General features: G+C 40.8%; 1 protein-coding gene across 1 annotated transcript in view; it reads right to left on the minus strand.

The window, feature by feature from the left end:
- cracd (capping protein inhibiting regulator of actin dynamics) overlaps positions 1 to 13398 on the minus strand; it is a 42051-nt gene extending 28653 nt beyond the window's left edge. Inside the window, exons 1-2 of the mRNA XM_048598848.1 lie at positions 13279 to 13398; positions 5904 to 6065 (exon numbers count right to left, since the gene is read on the minus strand). Of these exons, the coding sequence (XP_048454805.1) occupies positions 5904 to 6065; positions 13279 to 13398 (282 nt within the window). The remainder of the gene's footprint in view (positions 1 to 5903; positions 6066 to 13278) is intronic.
- Positions 13399 to 16305: the final 2907 nt, after the last annotated feature.

Consider the following 16305-nt stretch of genomic DNA (forward strand, 5'->3'; position numbering starts at 1 on the left):
CTATTCAGGCCTCTCAGTATTCTGTAAATTTCAATCAGATTCCCCCCATATCCCTCTAAACTCCACTGAGTACTGAGCCAGAGTCCTCAACTGCCCCTCACATGACAAACCCTTCATCCCCAGGACCATTCAATACCAGCATATCCTTCCATATATACAGGTCCCAAAGTTGCTCATAATATTCAGAATGCAGTCTGGCCAGAGTGTTATACAGCTTCAGCACTGCATTTCTGCTCTTGTATCTTAGCTCTCTTGAAGACTGCATTTGCCTTCCTAACTGACAACTGAACCTGCATGTTAACCTTAAGAGAATCCTGAACTGGGACTCCTAAATCCCTTTGTGCTTCAGCCTTTTCCCATTTAGAAACTAATCTGTGCATCTATTCTTCCTGTCAAAGTCTCAGACTTACTGACATTGAATTCCATCAGCTACTTCTTTGCCCATGCTCCTAGTCTGTGCAAGTCCTTCCGCAGCCTCTCTGCTTCCTTACTGTGCAGAGTCCAGTTTCTGTCCTTTCATCTATCTTTGTGTCATCTGCAAACTTTACAACAATGCCCTCTGTTCCTTCTTCCAGATCGTTAATGTATAAATGGAATAATTGCGGCCCCAACATTGACCCCTGTGAAACAGAAAACATTGAATGACTGCCATGGAATTGGGATTAATTTCAAGAATGCACTCCAGGAATAATGATTCTAATAGTTGCTTATATGATGTTTAGCATACTGATAAAATATACTATTAATGATGTCAGTTTTAAAATCTATATCTGCATATATTGGAGCACAGAAATTCAGTAGTGCTCATGTTTGGGCAGCCTGCCCACAGAGTATAAACAGGCAGGAGGAAAATGAGGAGATCTAAGGATGCTGGAATTTTGGACCTTAGACCTGAATATCAGAGAGATACCACGGGGTAGGAACCCACACAGGTTTGTCTATCAATGCTCAGGAAAGGAATGAAATAAGATCACAGGGGTCTGCAGAAGGTTGGGCCTCAGATGCATGATCCAAGGTTAATTGGGGTTCAGGGAAAAATTGTTGGGAGTTTCAAGTTGGGTATAGGAAGTGCTGTTGGCATTGGCTGGGTTTTCTGGACTACGTGTGAGGATCAGATCCAGATTTGGGAAAAGTGGTCTCCTGGATTTTGGAGTTGGGGGTATGGTCAGCGATCTCAGAACCAGAAGTTGTGATGGTCAGTACTCAACATGTTTGAACTGCATGTTGTATGTTGTTGGTTTTCGTCAAGCCAATCAGTATTATTGCTGGTCATTGGCAAGAGAAATAGTTGATGCATACAGTTCTTGACTCTCATATTTCAGTGGCAAAAGGACATGTTCTGTTTGGCATTTATAAAATCTTGTTCTGCAAGCCCAGTATTGCTCATATTGTGGCTGCAATTTTGGACATAAATTGGCACCTGCAGTGCATAAAATGATGCACTACAGAGTCCAGCTTCTAATCCCATTTGTCTCTCAGTCCTGTTGTGCAGTGTGAATTTGTTGCAAAATCTACCTGATTGTCTGTTCTCATGTAATTTGCCTCCTACTTACTAATTTCTAATTGTCACTTCAAAGATTTTCTTCTGGTTAGTTACAAGAAATAGAAGCATCAGAATCTTAAAATCTTTTTATCCTTAAGGTAGTCAGGATAGTGAAGAAGGCATTTGGTACGTTTGCCTTCATCGTTCAGAGCAGTGGAGTTGGGACATGTTACATGAGACATCTGTAAGGCCATATTTGGAGTACAATTCTGGCCCTGTTATAGGAAGGATGTTATTTAACTAGAAAGGACACAAAACAGACTTAACAAGGATGTTACCGAGACTGGAGCGTTTAAGTTATAAGGAGTGGCTATACAGGCTAGGACCTTTTCCTGGAACATAGGAGGCTGAGGTGTGACCTTATAAAGGTTTATAAATTAATGAGGGGCATAGATAAGGTGAATAGCCAAGGTCTTTTCCCCAAGGTAGGGGAGTACAAAACGAGAGAGCATAGATGTGGAGGTGCCAATTTTGGACTGGGGCGGACACCTAAAGATGCTGAAAGACACCCTCATAAGAACGGGATACGATGCTCAACTCATCAATTGCCAGTTCCAAAGTGCCACAGTGAAAAACCACAATGACCTCCTCAGAAGACAGTCCCAGGACACAACTGATAGAGTACCCTTTGTCATCCAGTACTTCCCTGGAGTGGAGAAACTACGCCATGTTCTTTGCAGACTTCAACATGTCATTGATGACAATGAACATCTTGCCAAGATCATCCCTATGCCTCCACTTCTCACCTTCAAACTTAAACAGACCATCATTTGACCACAAAACCACACGAACCTGCCAATGGAAAGCTCTACAAGACATGTCAGATCATCATATGGATACTACTGTAACACATGGGAATACCACCCACCACGTGCACAGCAGATACTCATGTGACTCGGCCGATGTTGTCGACCTCATACGCTGCAGGCAAGGATGCCCCAAGGCATGGTATATTGGCAAAACCATGCAGACACTATGACAACTGATGAATGGACACCACGCAACAATCGCCAGACAGTAATGTTTGTAATACAGGTACACAATACTGCAGATCTCTACTGTTTGATTTTCAAGTATCTCTGGACATCGGAGTTCGTCTAAGAAAAATTAACAAACAAAAAAATTCACAGCTGACCTTGGAGAACCCTGTGTAGGAGAGCTCACAGCAGGGGAGCAGCTAAGTGGCTTTTTAAAGTGTAACCTTACTGTTTATTTTGTAAAGATGAGCTGCCAGAGGAAGTGGTGGAGGCTGGTTCAATTACAGCATTTAAAAGGCATATGTGAATAGGAAGGATTTACAGAGATATGGGCCAAATGCTGGCAAATGGGACTAGATTTATCTAGAATATCTGGTTGGCATGGACGAGTTGGACCGAAGGGTCTATTTCCGTCCTGTACATCTATTTGGCCTTAACAATAAAACAGAAAATAATGCAAAAGCGATGAAGATAAAATAACATAAATCAAATTATTTATATATAACACAATTTTAAAATTTCAAAACACACATTAAATACTACTTCATTAATCCCCAAAGCACTCCTTTATAGTATATTCACACCAGACAGAATTCCCTTCTCTTCCACATCTGTAGAGATTACATTAATTTAGCTTAATTTAACTGTGGCAAAAATTCCTGGATTTAAGACTGATAGCCTCTTCTTGGACTGTTTATGGAACCAGGCTTAGATTTTCTCATCTTCAAATGATCCTTTCAGGGGTTTAAACCAATATTAATTAAATATTTGTGGTCTGGAACTTATAAACTAAGGTGACATTATCCTTTTCTTAATAGTCCTAAAACTACCTCTGTTTCTTAGGTAAATGCAAAGCCATTATAATCTTACCAGACCACAGGCTGTTCTCTCATTTGAGAGAGAGAGGGGGGGAGAGAGAGAGAGAGAGAGACAATTAGTATTGGTTTAACCTGAGGGTCACCATGCCTCAGGCGAGGGGAAAGGTTGAGAAGGAAGTCAGCTGATGCTGGAATTAAGCCCATACTGTTGGCATCATTCTGCATCGCATAAAAGCTGTCAGTCAACTGAGCTAAATTGACCCCTAATTCTTGTTTGCACATGCAGCTTCAGCTAAGACTTCTGCAAACTTCTCACTGAAGCTAAAAAGCTGTATTCCCTCCCCCAAAACCATGGGTGCTTCCTATAAGCCCAAAGAAACAATTCCAGAATCTTCTACCTGAAAGCCCAATGCACCACCTTGTTTACTTTGTTTGCTTGTAAATTCTCCCAATGTAAACTAATTTTCATTAGGCTCCCTGAACTATCTCTGTCAAACTGTTTCAAAAAAAAGAAATCACTATGGCTACAGAAATACCCACAAGTTCAGACACTTCAGAAACACAGAGCAAACCCACATACCATTAGTTCAAAGTCTAAACATAAATGATATATAAATCACACATCTTACATCACAATGCCTATTCAACTGATCTCGCCCATCTCATTCTCCTAAACTAGTAATATTTTCTGCCCTCAGAGAATCCCTACAGTGTGGAAACAGGCCCTTTGGCCCAACAAGTCCACACTGACCCTTGAAGCATCCCACCAAGACCCATCCCCCTAATCTACACATCCCTGAACACAACGGGCAATTTAGCATGGTCAATCCACCTAGCCTGCACATCTTTGGACTGTGGGAGGAAACCGGAGCACCCGGACAGCCAGTCACCTGAGGGTGGAATTGAACCTGGGTCCCTGGCACTGTGAGGCAGCAGTGCTAACCACTGAGCCACCATGCCACCCCAAGCTTCCTACTAACTCATGCTAGACACCTCACCACAACCCACCTGCATCACCACTAACTGCTGCTCCACACTCATCCATAATGCTCAATCCATTTCTTTGTCTCATTGTAGGAAAAAAATCCACTCATACCATTTGTAGGATCTTTTGATCTCTGCCTATAAATACTGTGCCTGTATGTTTCTCTTCACTTCTACCGACAAAGGAGCAGCACTCCAAAAGCTTGAGATTTCAAATAAACCTGTTGGATTGTAATCTAGTGTTGTGTGACTTCTGACCAGGAAACAAATAGCCCATCATTCTCCAAACTGATGCCTCCACATCAACCCAACAAGCTGACATGTGATTCCCATATTGGTTGCACTTGACCTGCCATTATGACAGTGGCCCAGTCAGGGAACAGCAAGGACACAGACGCCCAGTCTCTGGTAGGCCAATCTCTTGACTGACCGTGTCAACCCCTGGACTGGAATTGAAGGAATACCTTGACTGAGTGTGGTGGCACCCTTTGACAGACCGTAGGTCCTTTGCCCCACTAAGGTGTGCTCCCTTTTGAATGGCCATTTGCTTGAAGCATAAACAGTGTGCTTGCCACAAAAGCTTTGCTGTGTACTGCAGGTGTGATACTAACGTAGCCCAGCACCATACAATGACACGCCTATCTCCTGGACTCCCCACTACAGACAAGCTGCCTGCTGTCTACACTGAAAGACAACGCAGGCTACAGAGGCTGCTATTCCATAACTTAGCACTAAAGACCCTGTATAATAAAAAGCAGACACAGAGTCTGGCAACCTCCTAGTAAACAGAAAGAGTACAAGTGCGAAGAAAGCAAGCCATGGACCATAAGATGTATCCTGTGTAGATGCATGAGGTAGGTGTATGCGAATGTTCCCTCTAAGCTGTGTGGCTGTTTGAGTGTGCAACCACTCTGATGTTCTGTGCATGGCGATTGGAGTGAGCACGCCAATTGTGGCACTGACAAGTTTCTCGGGAGAGCCATACAAACAAGACAAGTTCAGCAATTAGCAACGTGTAATGGAAATAAGGTAGTCATCCCTCAATACCAAAATACTGAAGTTACCATTCAAAGTTTAAAGGCAAAATCGCAAACGTCTTTTTCAAAGTTGTAGTTGAGACTTATTTTTCATTCTCAGTGTCTTTTCTCAACTTTCTCTCCATTTCCCACGCTGCTCCAGGAAGCAAAAATTCCACACCAGGTTTGTAAACAAAGAAAAAAGTCACAAACTACTTCTCATGAAGCAAATGTCCCTTTAATCATGAAGGGTCTAATTTAATTAACTACCACAACTGTAAACAGCTTCACTGAAATTTCTCTTTTCACAATATACATGTTCTGAATTATGCTTCATTGATCCAATCAAACAAAGCAAAGCTTTCTAATTAGACCTTTTCTTTGTGGGCTTTTAATGACAAATCTGCCGACTCATTATCAGAAACCGTCAATTTCAAAAGAATAAAAAAGTGATGTAACACTAGCCCACAAATGTCCAGCCCTCCTTCTGAAAGTGAGACTCACAGCCAATTTTGTACAAAGCGTTAGATTTACAGGCAAAATCTAGTGATGATTGATCACTCACCTTAGTGGTTGAGGCTGGTAATTTGCTTTCCTGCAGAACAGGTTGTTGCAATGGACTGCGAAGAAATCGATCAACCTCTGAATTGGCTCCAGTATCTTCCATTCTTTTCCCAGTGAGAATCAGGGGGTGCTGGCCAAATTTGATATTTTTTGCCAGTTGATTCTAAGAAATAGAACAAAATGTAAATAAATTTCTAATCTCTAGCGTTTCAAATTCTTTGGTGTCAGTTCATAGAAAATAAGAATTAATCTCAATAAAATCACTCATTACATGCTGATTATTCTGTACTTACCTGCTAAAGTGAGCCCTTGACCTAGGTACACTCTTCTCAATCATCAGTCCCTTAAAGTACCAAGGTGACAAATTACATTTAACAAAGCCACCTTCTTCCATTGGCTCCCTTGATACACCACTTGTAGCAATGTATACACAGCCCTTTTGACCAAAAAGGTATGGTAGCAATTTACCTGAAACTATAAATCAAACACTTTGATAACTTACGGTTTTTTGTTCTATCCAGGAGGGGAAATTCTAGATTTTAAAAATCTTTGGACGCTTCTATTGAACCTATTGGAATATCCAACTGTGAAGGATCAATTTTCAGAGAGGTAAACAGCTGCAAACCAACAAATGACAGGGTAATAATACTGACTACGACATTTGATGTATGTGCCACAACAAGCAGTAAGATCTGGACAGCATTCAGGCTTGGGCTGAAGGGTGGCAAAGTATACCAGTGCCTCACAATGATCATCTCCAACAAGAGAGAATTGAACCATTTCTCCTTGACATCCAATAACACTATCATTGTTGATTCCCACTGTCAACATGTTGGAAATTAACATCAACCAGAAACTGAATTAGAAAGTCTGTATAATAACAGTAGCTGGAAAGTCTGCAGCAAGTAACACAAATCCTCACTCCCTAGATCCTACTCACCATCAGCATATGCCTGGGCTGTGATGGTATACTGTCCAATTTCCTGGACAGGGCCAGCTCCAGCAACACTCAAGAAGCTCAAGACCATCCAGGACAATGCACTCTCTTTGACTTGCAACTTAAATATTCAATTCCTTCAGCTGACTCACAGTGACAGCAGTGTGTACCATCTACAAGATACACTGCAGCAACTCATAAAGACTCCTTAGAAACCCAAGATCTCCTATTGTATACCACCTTATTTCCAAGAAGCAGATAATCAGAATTACAAATAATTGTACAGTTAAGTAAATAGATCCTCTTTGCTCAGCTAGCATTGGACTAAAGGGTCTTACTTGGAAAGTGCTAAAGTGGACAGTTGTAAACATGAAATACTCTATTTTGGTACACAATACAATGAATGAGTAAAGTGCATATATATTATAGGCAAACACAAAGTTATTTCAGAAAAGAATCTTGCACAAGTGATTAAAAAGCTGTACATTTAAATAAAATGTACAATATCAAAATTATTTGGTTAATTAATTTCCTGTATGTTTCACATGTCAGCAGAAAGCATGTACAAAAGCTGCTACAGATACAACTCCTCCACTATGTTCAGTGGAACCACATTGCATTTAAAATAACAACTTGATCATCTCAGATGCGTCATTGTTCAGTGTAACCAACAGTCATAAACAAGTTTGCTGAGACTGGTTCAAAATCGGTTGAATTTCTGAGTTATAAGATGAGACAGAGCTGAGTTCCTTATAATCAGCATTCCAGATATCCCCACAGTTCAGTGTATAGTGTCAATCAGCAGAAGAACACCGTGAAAAAAATGAATTGATTAATCTGAAGTAGAGAACTGGATGTTTGCAAAGTCATGGATATTGTGTGGACCTTTGAAAGAAGCAGGTGGGACCCAGCTCTGGAAGTTGAGTCTCCATTTCTAACAGATCCTATTTTCATGCAAAACAGAGAAAGGGGTACGGGGAGGGGTCAGGACATTACTCACATGTGGAAAACCCAAAGTTAGTAGCGCCATTTTATTTCAGTGTTCAGATCACATTTTCACTGGAGTAGTGTGGGAGTTATGAATCTTTAGAGAAGTTTCAATGCTTTTTCAGGCAGATAAGGTCTGTAAGAACTATCAAGCATCAAGGTACTTTAATGGATTGCTCCTTAAGAAATGCTAACAACTGCCTATATTTGTGGGATTGAAAAGTCTGTTCTGGCAGTTTCAATAGTTGCTTGTTGACATAACCCTAAGTGTTTTAATTATAACATTATTAATAGATGGCCACTTTCCTCAACCTATCATTATCGCAATGTGGGGATGGGGTTTGTAAACCCACAGTTTGACAGCCCGAAGATGTTATTAGACGAATAGAGATAGTAGGAACTGCTGATGCTGGAGAATCTGAGATAACAAGGTGTTGAGCGGGAGGAACACAGCAGGCCAAGCAACATCAGAGGAGCAGGAAAGCTGACGTTTCGGGTCGGGACCGAAGGGTCTAGATCCGAAATGTCAGCTTTGCTGCTCCTCTGATGTTATTAAAGGAATAGTTGCCTTTTAATGCAGGGTTGTGAATACATGCCTGTTTATTCTGGTTAATGTAGTGATCTCTATAATAAATATTTAGGACTTTATTTTATTTCATTTCAGTATGGTACCTGCGGTCTGCCGAAGGTGGATATTGAGTGAGTAGGCATGGGCGGGGGAGGGTAAAAGGCAAAAGGTGGTGTGTTGGGTATGGATTGTTAAAAGTTGACATTGAGTTGGCAATAATGTCTCGAAGTATCAAGGGGATGGGTGGGAAAGCATAGATTTGAGAGTGGTTGGTAGGTCAAATGGTGTGAGGGGTGAGTGCTAGAAAGTGATATAATTCCCACAAAACAGTGGGAATGATATCTCATAGAACTAAACCAGGCCTCTTTTAATGGCCTGCCTTAGCACCAAGCTGTCTCTTTGGTCATTTGCAAACTGTATTTGGGGTGGGGGAGTCTGATTCCATCTCACACCCTCATCTAGTGTGAAAATCTATTCAGAGCACTTTCTCGATGGTGAAGTGGGGTGGGGATGGGTGGCGTACCAGGCCAGGAAATGTTGCTACTAGAGATGCCCACCTCAGAAGTTAAAATTTATCCTAAAGATTCAAACTGAATGGTCCTTAGACTAAAGCATAAGACATGCCAAATTACAAAAATAAACACATCGGATGTCTTCAAACCAGCTTGCTCTCATCTAGTACTTGCAAGGTTAGAGCTTGAAAAGATCAAGAAAAAATCTACCACCTGTGTTGTGGATAGTTAACCAGAATATAAATCATTTAAAATCATGCTGCTTATTTAGTGGGCAACTGTTCAAGTTTGCCAGTTCAATACCCAGGGTGCAAGTTGAAGATGTATTTTCTTGTGTCTAAAAGCCACTATTATATGTTGCTGCTGGGATAATAGTTGCACATATCTTTCAGGCAATGAATACAGGTAATAATTCAATCTCTAATTACTCCGAGTGAAAGGTTAACAATACCAATGAGTCACAGGAATACGTAATCATAAATTCAGAAACTTTCCTGAGCTGTAGAACAGCCAGAAAACTGGCCAACAGACTCTGAGATATACACAAATTTAAAGATGCCATAATTTAGAAGCATGCTATTACTTTCTTGTAATTTATATACTTCTCTCATGTTAAGCGTCAAATTCCTGTTCGTTGGTCTATTAGAGTATATTTGTAATGAAATTTTTAAAATATTCACAGTAATTGACAATATAGGGATTAACAAAAACCCCTGCAGTGCATTTGGCTTACTGAATATATTTTGAACACTCATGGGATCTCCTAGACTTCAGAAAGCTGTAGTCTTATAACTTCTATTAGGCCATAGACAAACAATGGAGCAAGTTCATGAATAATAACACGTAAGTAGTAGCAAAGGAAAATATAATTACAGTGGTCTACAGAATATAAGCTTTTTCCTTGATAAAGAAAATAACGAACAGATACAAGATATTCTTATTGTTGCTTGATCTGAGATGTTTTACCAAACTCACCTCATTTATTGCTATCATGCTGTATTCTGACATTTGATTTCTTCTTCACCTTATTCTATGCCATTCATTGGATATCCACCAAAACACTGGTGTTCCTTGCACTTGGACTACCTTTAACAACCTGTTGTGCACCGGGCTGAGCATTGGCAGTCTGAAGCTGCCCTGCATGGTCAAGGCCAGAGTCTGAACATGTTGGAGAAGCTCCTCTGACAGAGTCCCGGAGCTCCTGGTGGATGGGCTGACCCAGAGAAGAGGCATCTTCTTCTCAGAGGATCAGCAGATGATGTTATGTCACCAGACCAAGACAGCATGTCACCGCCCAGGTCAGCATCTTCTCCGCAGTGTGTGGAGGAATGGCAAGCTGTGTCGTAAGATGGTCAATGACCTTCTCCTTTCTGCCAAATACCACACTCTTCTCTCCAACACCTCTAGCAGTGTCATTACATACACCTCCCACCATGAGGCTTTTACCCTTCAGCCTTCCACACCACTAACTCTGCATGTCCTCCACATGCAGTCATTTGGGACACCTAACCACCTTTTCCTACACTCACCAGTGTTAACACCATGGCACTCTCTGTCATTTTACCTCACTTCCCCCATTTTTTTCCCATGACAGGAGAAGACTGCCTAGAATAAGGCATAGGGTGGGGTGGTACCCAACATCCGTGTCCTCACCCGCTGTGAGGACAGAATCCTGCCTCTTGCAGGAGAAGTCCAGGATCACTCCTGCAGAGATGCAGAGACGTCCAAGTCCCACCAAGTAAGTAGGTACCAAATGCACAGGATGCAGAAGGAGACAGACATCTGGGACATGATGAACCTCTTTGTTATTGAACCTCTGCATCCATGCACAGGTTAGTGGTTGCCATGGAGAGTCAGACCCAGCAGCCTCAAGAGCTGCTGCAGATGTGCACTCCATTACCCCAGCCTTGGTTCCCAGGACTGAAGGTACGGAATCAGGACAGGGGAATCTTCAGCTCAGTCCAGATGCTACTCAAAAGGACAGAGGGCAGTGCTAGGAGACAGCTAGTTGGTGAAATCACTCGCTCAGGAACTTTGGCAGTTTCCTCCCAGGACACTACAGAAGGGGCTGTGCTCTTCACTCTGCCTTCCCTCGCCCTTCCTCGTCCTTGGAACCTTGGCCTCTGGCATTATACCCTTCCCAGCAATGTTCACATTGTATGTAGAAACAAAGCGATAACTGATGCTTTGTCCAGAATTGAACATTGTTCCAAATGACCTGTGCCCTCAAATAAGTAAAGCTGTATTAATTAGACTTAAAGAGTGAACAGATGCATACATGATTTTTTTTTTTTAAAATGTTTCCTATGTTTTGCTTATATAATAAAGTGAATCTAAGCCACATTTCATTTCTCCCAAGAATGGAGACATTATGAAGAGCTGTGATACAAATATTGTCTGCAAAAGAATATATGGACGCATATAAATATATTGTGAAGTTTAAAGCAAAGGACACTTCGTTAATGAAAGGGCACTGATATAACAACAACATGTTACACCTGCGGTCAGGGAGCTCGGATGGTGTCACACAGCCAGGAGAACATTCAGAGAGAGCTCACATGACCCAGTTTGTGAGTGGCATAATTCTCACTCATTTTTAACTCACTGAGAGAGAATTTGAGAGCTGTCTGAGAAGCAACAGCCCAGCATACTCTCTGCTTTTCTTTACAACTCCTCTCCTTGGCCTTGTTTCTCTTCAGATTTGTGTATACTTGCAAGAATTTTGTATACCTTTACAAAATTCAACTGTTGTCAATACTCTTCGCATCTTTGCTTGAGAAAGTTTAATTTTGATAATAAACCAGTTATTCGTTGTAGATTATTACAGAAACCTGAACCTGACACAGTCCAAGACCCATATAACTGGCCATACCACGAACATGTATTGTGATGCCTGGAGGATTGGGGCTAGAAAAGCTGTAATAATGAATTCCCAATTCCAAATCTGAGTGTGGGCAAGGTGGGAGATGGTCATTTTCACCCCAGTACTGGTGTATAACACTGATGTTATGATGACAGGTATTGATTTTGATGAAGTGGAGAGGGGATTTCTACAATGGGTGCCAACTTGCAAGGTTTGTTACAGCATTAAATAGAAAATTATCCTCAGGGACCTCTTAATTCTATACATAAACATTAAAAATATTTCATATCACTGAAAGATCAGGTTAACCTAGGTTATTACAAGGTCAGATTCTGTATGGATGGCCTAGGAAATACGTAAACTTTATTCAAATGGTGCTAACAGTAGAAAAATGAGCATCCAGGCTCGTATACCAATGCCTCTGCAATCCATGTGGGACTGTAAGTTACACACACAGTCCTAGACAGCTGCAATGATACAAACTGTGGGACTGTAAGTTACACACGTAGTCCTACATGGCTCCAATGACACAAATCGTGGAATCCTCCACACTTGTTACATAGAATCTCAACAGTGTGGAGACAAGCCTTTTGGCCTATTCAGTCCACACTGACCCTTCAAAGCCCATTCCACCCAGCCCCAACCCCCTTGTTAACCTGCATTTCCCATGGCTAATCAACCTAACCTGCACATCCCTAGACATTACGGGAAATTCAGCATGGCCAATCCACCTAACCTGCACATCTTTGGACTGTGGGAGGAAATCAGAGCACCTGGAGGAAACTCATGCAGACACAGGGAGAATCTGCAAACTCCACACAGATAGTCACCTGAGGCCGGAATCAAACCTGTGTCCCTGGCACTGTGAGGCACCAGTGCTAACTACACAACCACCAAGCCACATAAGGCCTAAGGCCACAGAAGGACATGTGTTGACCATAAGTAGTAAATTACTGCTCTGTTTCCAAGTTTTGTGTCTGCCTTAGATATTCTCTGGAGTATAATGGTGCTGGTCGTTACTGAAAATACTTTGCAAACCTGCACTCACGAACAAAGCTCAGACATGGGTCATGCAAGATTTTTATCGGCACTCATAGAGACACCAACAGTTTGTGCCCGAATTATGCCAAAGTTCAGAGAGAAAGTAACTGATGGCTCCACTTAGCAGTTTGCCAACAGCAGCAAAGCAATTAAGTAAGAATTTGGCCTCGTGTGTATAATTTGTAAAAGTAGTCAGCATGTATTAGATTGAAAGTGAGAATCTTAGTAGAGCAGCAATGCCCACCTTACAATTATCTACAGGAACTTTCTAAGAAAGAGAATTAAAAACATTTTTTTGTAAATAAGAGTCTGAACTAATTCAAATTGGAGTTGGCTTGTGGCAATCATTACAATTACAAAGGCAATAAAAGCTGTACATGTTGGGTCTGGTCAGGACCACACAACCCACAGCACAGCCTTCCACTCAATACAATTTTGGAATCTGCTTGTTCTTGCAGCACCTCTCACCTGAAGGATTCGCACTTTTCCTGGGAGGTTTTCCTCGGATGTCACTTTTGCCATTGCTCCATCGCCTGTTGAGCCCTCTGGGCTAAAAATACTTTCATGTGATAATGCTCTGGTTCCCATGTTAGTGCTAGTGGACCTGTCAATATTTTATAAATAGGATACAAGGTACAAATTGCATTAATACCTTGCTTAACTTTATTTGTATTAAAACGGAGCAATAAAATCCTGTCACATTTGGTTTTTGACATTTTCATTGTTAATGTATTTTTAGGATGAGATCCCACTTTTTAAGATTAATTCTGAAAAGTATTTATGCATATATATTTTGTCAGTATTTTTACCCACTGGTGGAAAGTAATAAATGAATCACTCTTTAAAAGCTTCTAATAATGCAGCCTACAGTCACAATAAGGTTTCTCACTGCTTCTATATAATGTGAAGTGGATGGATAGGCATACATCAGCTAAAGCCTGAATAGGGGTGGCTGGATTGCCATAACCTACCACACAGTGAATGTGTGGATAATGTGTGGGCAGATTGAGAGGCAATGGAGTGGCATGGAGAATGGGTAGAGGGTTTGAGGGGTGAGGGCAAGATGGCCTTACTTTTTTTATTACCAGGACAAAATCCCATAGCACCAACTTTGCCCCAGAGAGACCTCCTTCATTAGCCTATCTCAAATGCAGCCTGACAATGACGATCCCGTCTTTCCTGGCATTTTCATTTGAGATGGGTGGCCTGTGCCTGAAATTCTCCTGACTCCCAGTACATCTTGCTACATTCTTGCTATTGAGGGAGACCAGTGAAGATTCACCAGACTGATTCCCGGGATGGTAGGACTGACATATGTGAAATGACTGGATCGACTGGGCTTGTACTCGTTGGAATTTAGAAGAATGAAGGGAGATCTCATAGAAACATATAAAACCTTGATGGGCCTGGACAGGCTAGATGTGGAAGGAATGTTCTCAATGTTGGGGAAGTCCAGAGTTAGGGGTCACAGTCAAAAAATAATGGGTAAGCCATTCAGGACTGATATCAGGAAGAATTTCGCCAGAGTTCTGAACCTGTGGAATTCTCTCCCACAGGAAGCTGTTGGGGCCAGTTCATCACATATATTCAAGAGGGAGCTGGACCTGGCCCTTGTGGCTTAAGGGATCAAGGGGTAGGGAGAGAATGCAGGAATGGGATACTGAAATTGCATGATTAGCCATGATCTTATTGAATGGTGGTGCAGGTTCAAAGGGCTAAAATGGTCTACCCTACACTATTTGTAAGTTTCTATGAAAATCCAGGCTGAGCTATTAGGTTATTTCTTCAATTCTTATGAATTTTGATTATTTTTAAGGATTGATATTGTCAGAAATAGAATTATGCTCTATATCTACCCGCTTAAATATTAACCCCATAAAACGGATTGCAAAAATAACATTGAACAAATAGTTTATTAACAATTGAAGATAGCAAGAACTGCAGATGCTGGAGTCAGATTAACACAGTGTGGAGTTGGAGGAACACAGCAGGCCTAGCAGCATCAGAGGATCAGGAAAGTTGACGTTTCGGGTCGGAACCCTTTTTCAGAAATTATTAACAGTGGAACTATGATTCCCCATTGCAGCTCTTTGACAGTTGCCTCAATGAGTCCAATTTTTGGACATTCATCCCAAGTTTTGGAAAAGCCAATTTAGAAGCATGCCTTGCTTTTTTCCATAAGCTATTCTATCTACATGTGCTCTGGTGCTGTATGCCTCACAAGTGAGTGCCTCATGTAAATGAAGGGCAATGCTTTTGTAGACACAATAGCTAATCTTAAAGGTGAAGCAAGTCTAAGGAGATCACTACACAAATAAAAGTGTAGTCAGAAATAACCTTTTTTTTCCTTTAAAGAGAAGGAATTTTTAGATTTTCTGTCTGATGGAAATCTCCCATTTTACATTCCCAAAACAACATTGCAGCTATTAGTGATGGAGAGAATGCTTCCTGTATCACGAAACAGCCACAGACATTTTAGTAGTGTTTGAAATTTTCCACTTATTTTACTTAAATTCTCAATACAGGCAATTCTGTCATTTTTTTTTTTGTAAGAGGTATCAGCCAAAATTGCAATAAATAAATAGGGTCATCCAATATCAGAAAAATTCCCTGAGAAAATCTTTATTCAGGTTGAAAGCTAAATTTTAAATTGAATTGCCACATGTCCAACTGACATCCTGATATTAAAATAGGAGGTAAAGGCTTTCCCCAGAATTAGACGACAATTATATCAGCTACTAATCAGACAATGGACCAATTTACTTTGGATTCATAGGAACAGGAGGAGACCATTAATCTCCTCAAGCCTGTTTCGCCATTCAATGAGACCAGGGCTGATCTGTGGCCTAACTCCATATACCTTCCTTTGGCCCACCTCCCTTAATACCTTGACTTAAGAAAAATGTTTTCATCTCAGATTTAAAATTAACAACTGCTTCGACTCAGTCAGCTATAACATATTAACATACTGAAATAATCCATTATGTTTATTTACATTTGAAAATATTACCTTTGTTTCTAAAGTAGTCAATTGTTCACATTGTAAACTTCACTGAAATCATTTAATGTTATTTAATTACAGATATAACTAATTTAGTATCTATGGAGTTGTGGAAAGAATCAGCTAAGAGATATGTTCCAAATTATATTGCTAATATTATAATAGATTACAAACATAAAAGCTTAACATTCTCCTTATCATGGCCTTCCATTGACTTTGCAGACAGGGAAGGTGAAAGAGATCATTATGGGTCAAAACAGAGGATACTGAATTGTCCACGCATTATATATTCTGCTAAATTTTTTCTAGCATCGCCCACTGATGCTTACATAGGTGTAGTCTAGTGTCTTCATTTGACACCTTCTGCAGAGCAGAAAACTCCTTCTCTACCTTTCAATAAAATGTCTCTCCACAGGCTAAATGCATCCATGTTAATATGAAGACAAATGTGTTTTTCCGAATTCAAAATTGTACAAAAGCTGAAAAGTCTAAAT

This window comes from Rhincodon typus, chromosome 1 (assembly GCF_021869965.1).
Source record: "Rhincodon typus isolate 14 chromosome 1, sRhiTyp1.1, whole genome shotgun sequence".
NCBI lineage: Eukaryota > Metazoa > Chordata > Chondrichthyes > Orectolobiformes > Rhincodontidae > Rhincodon > Rhincodon typus.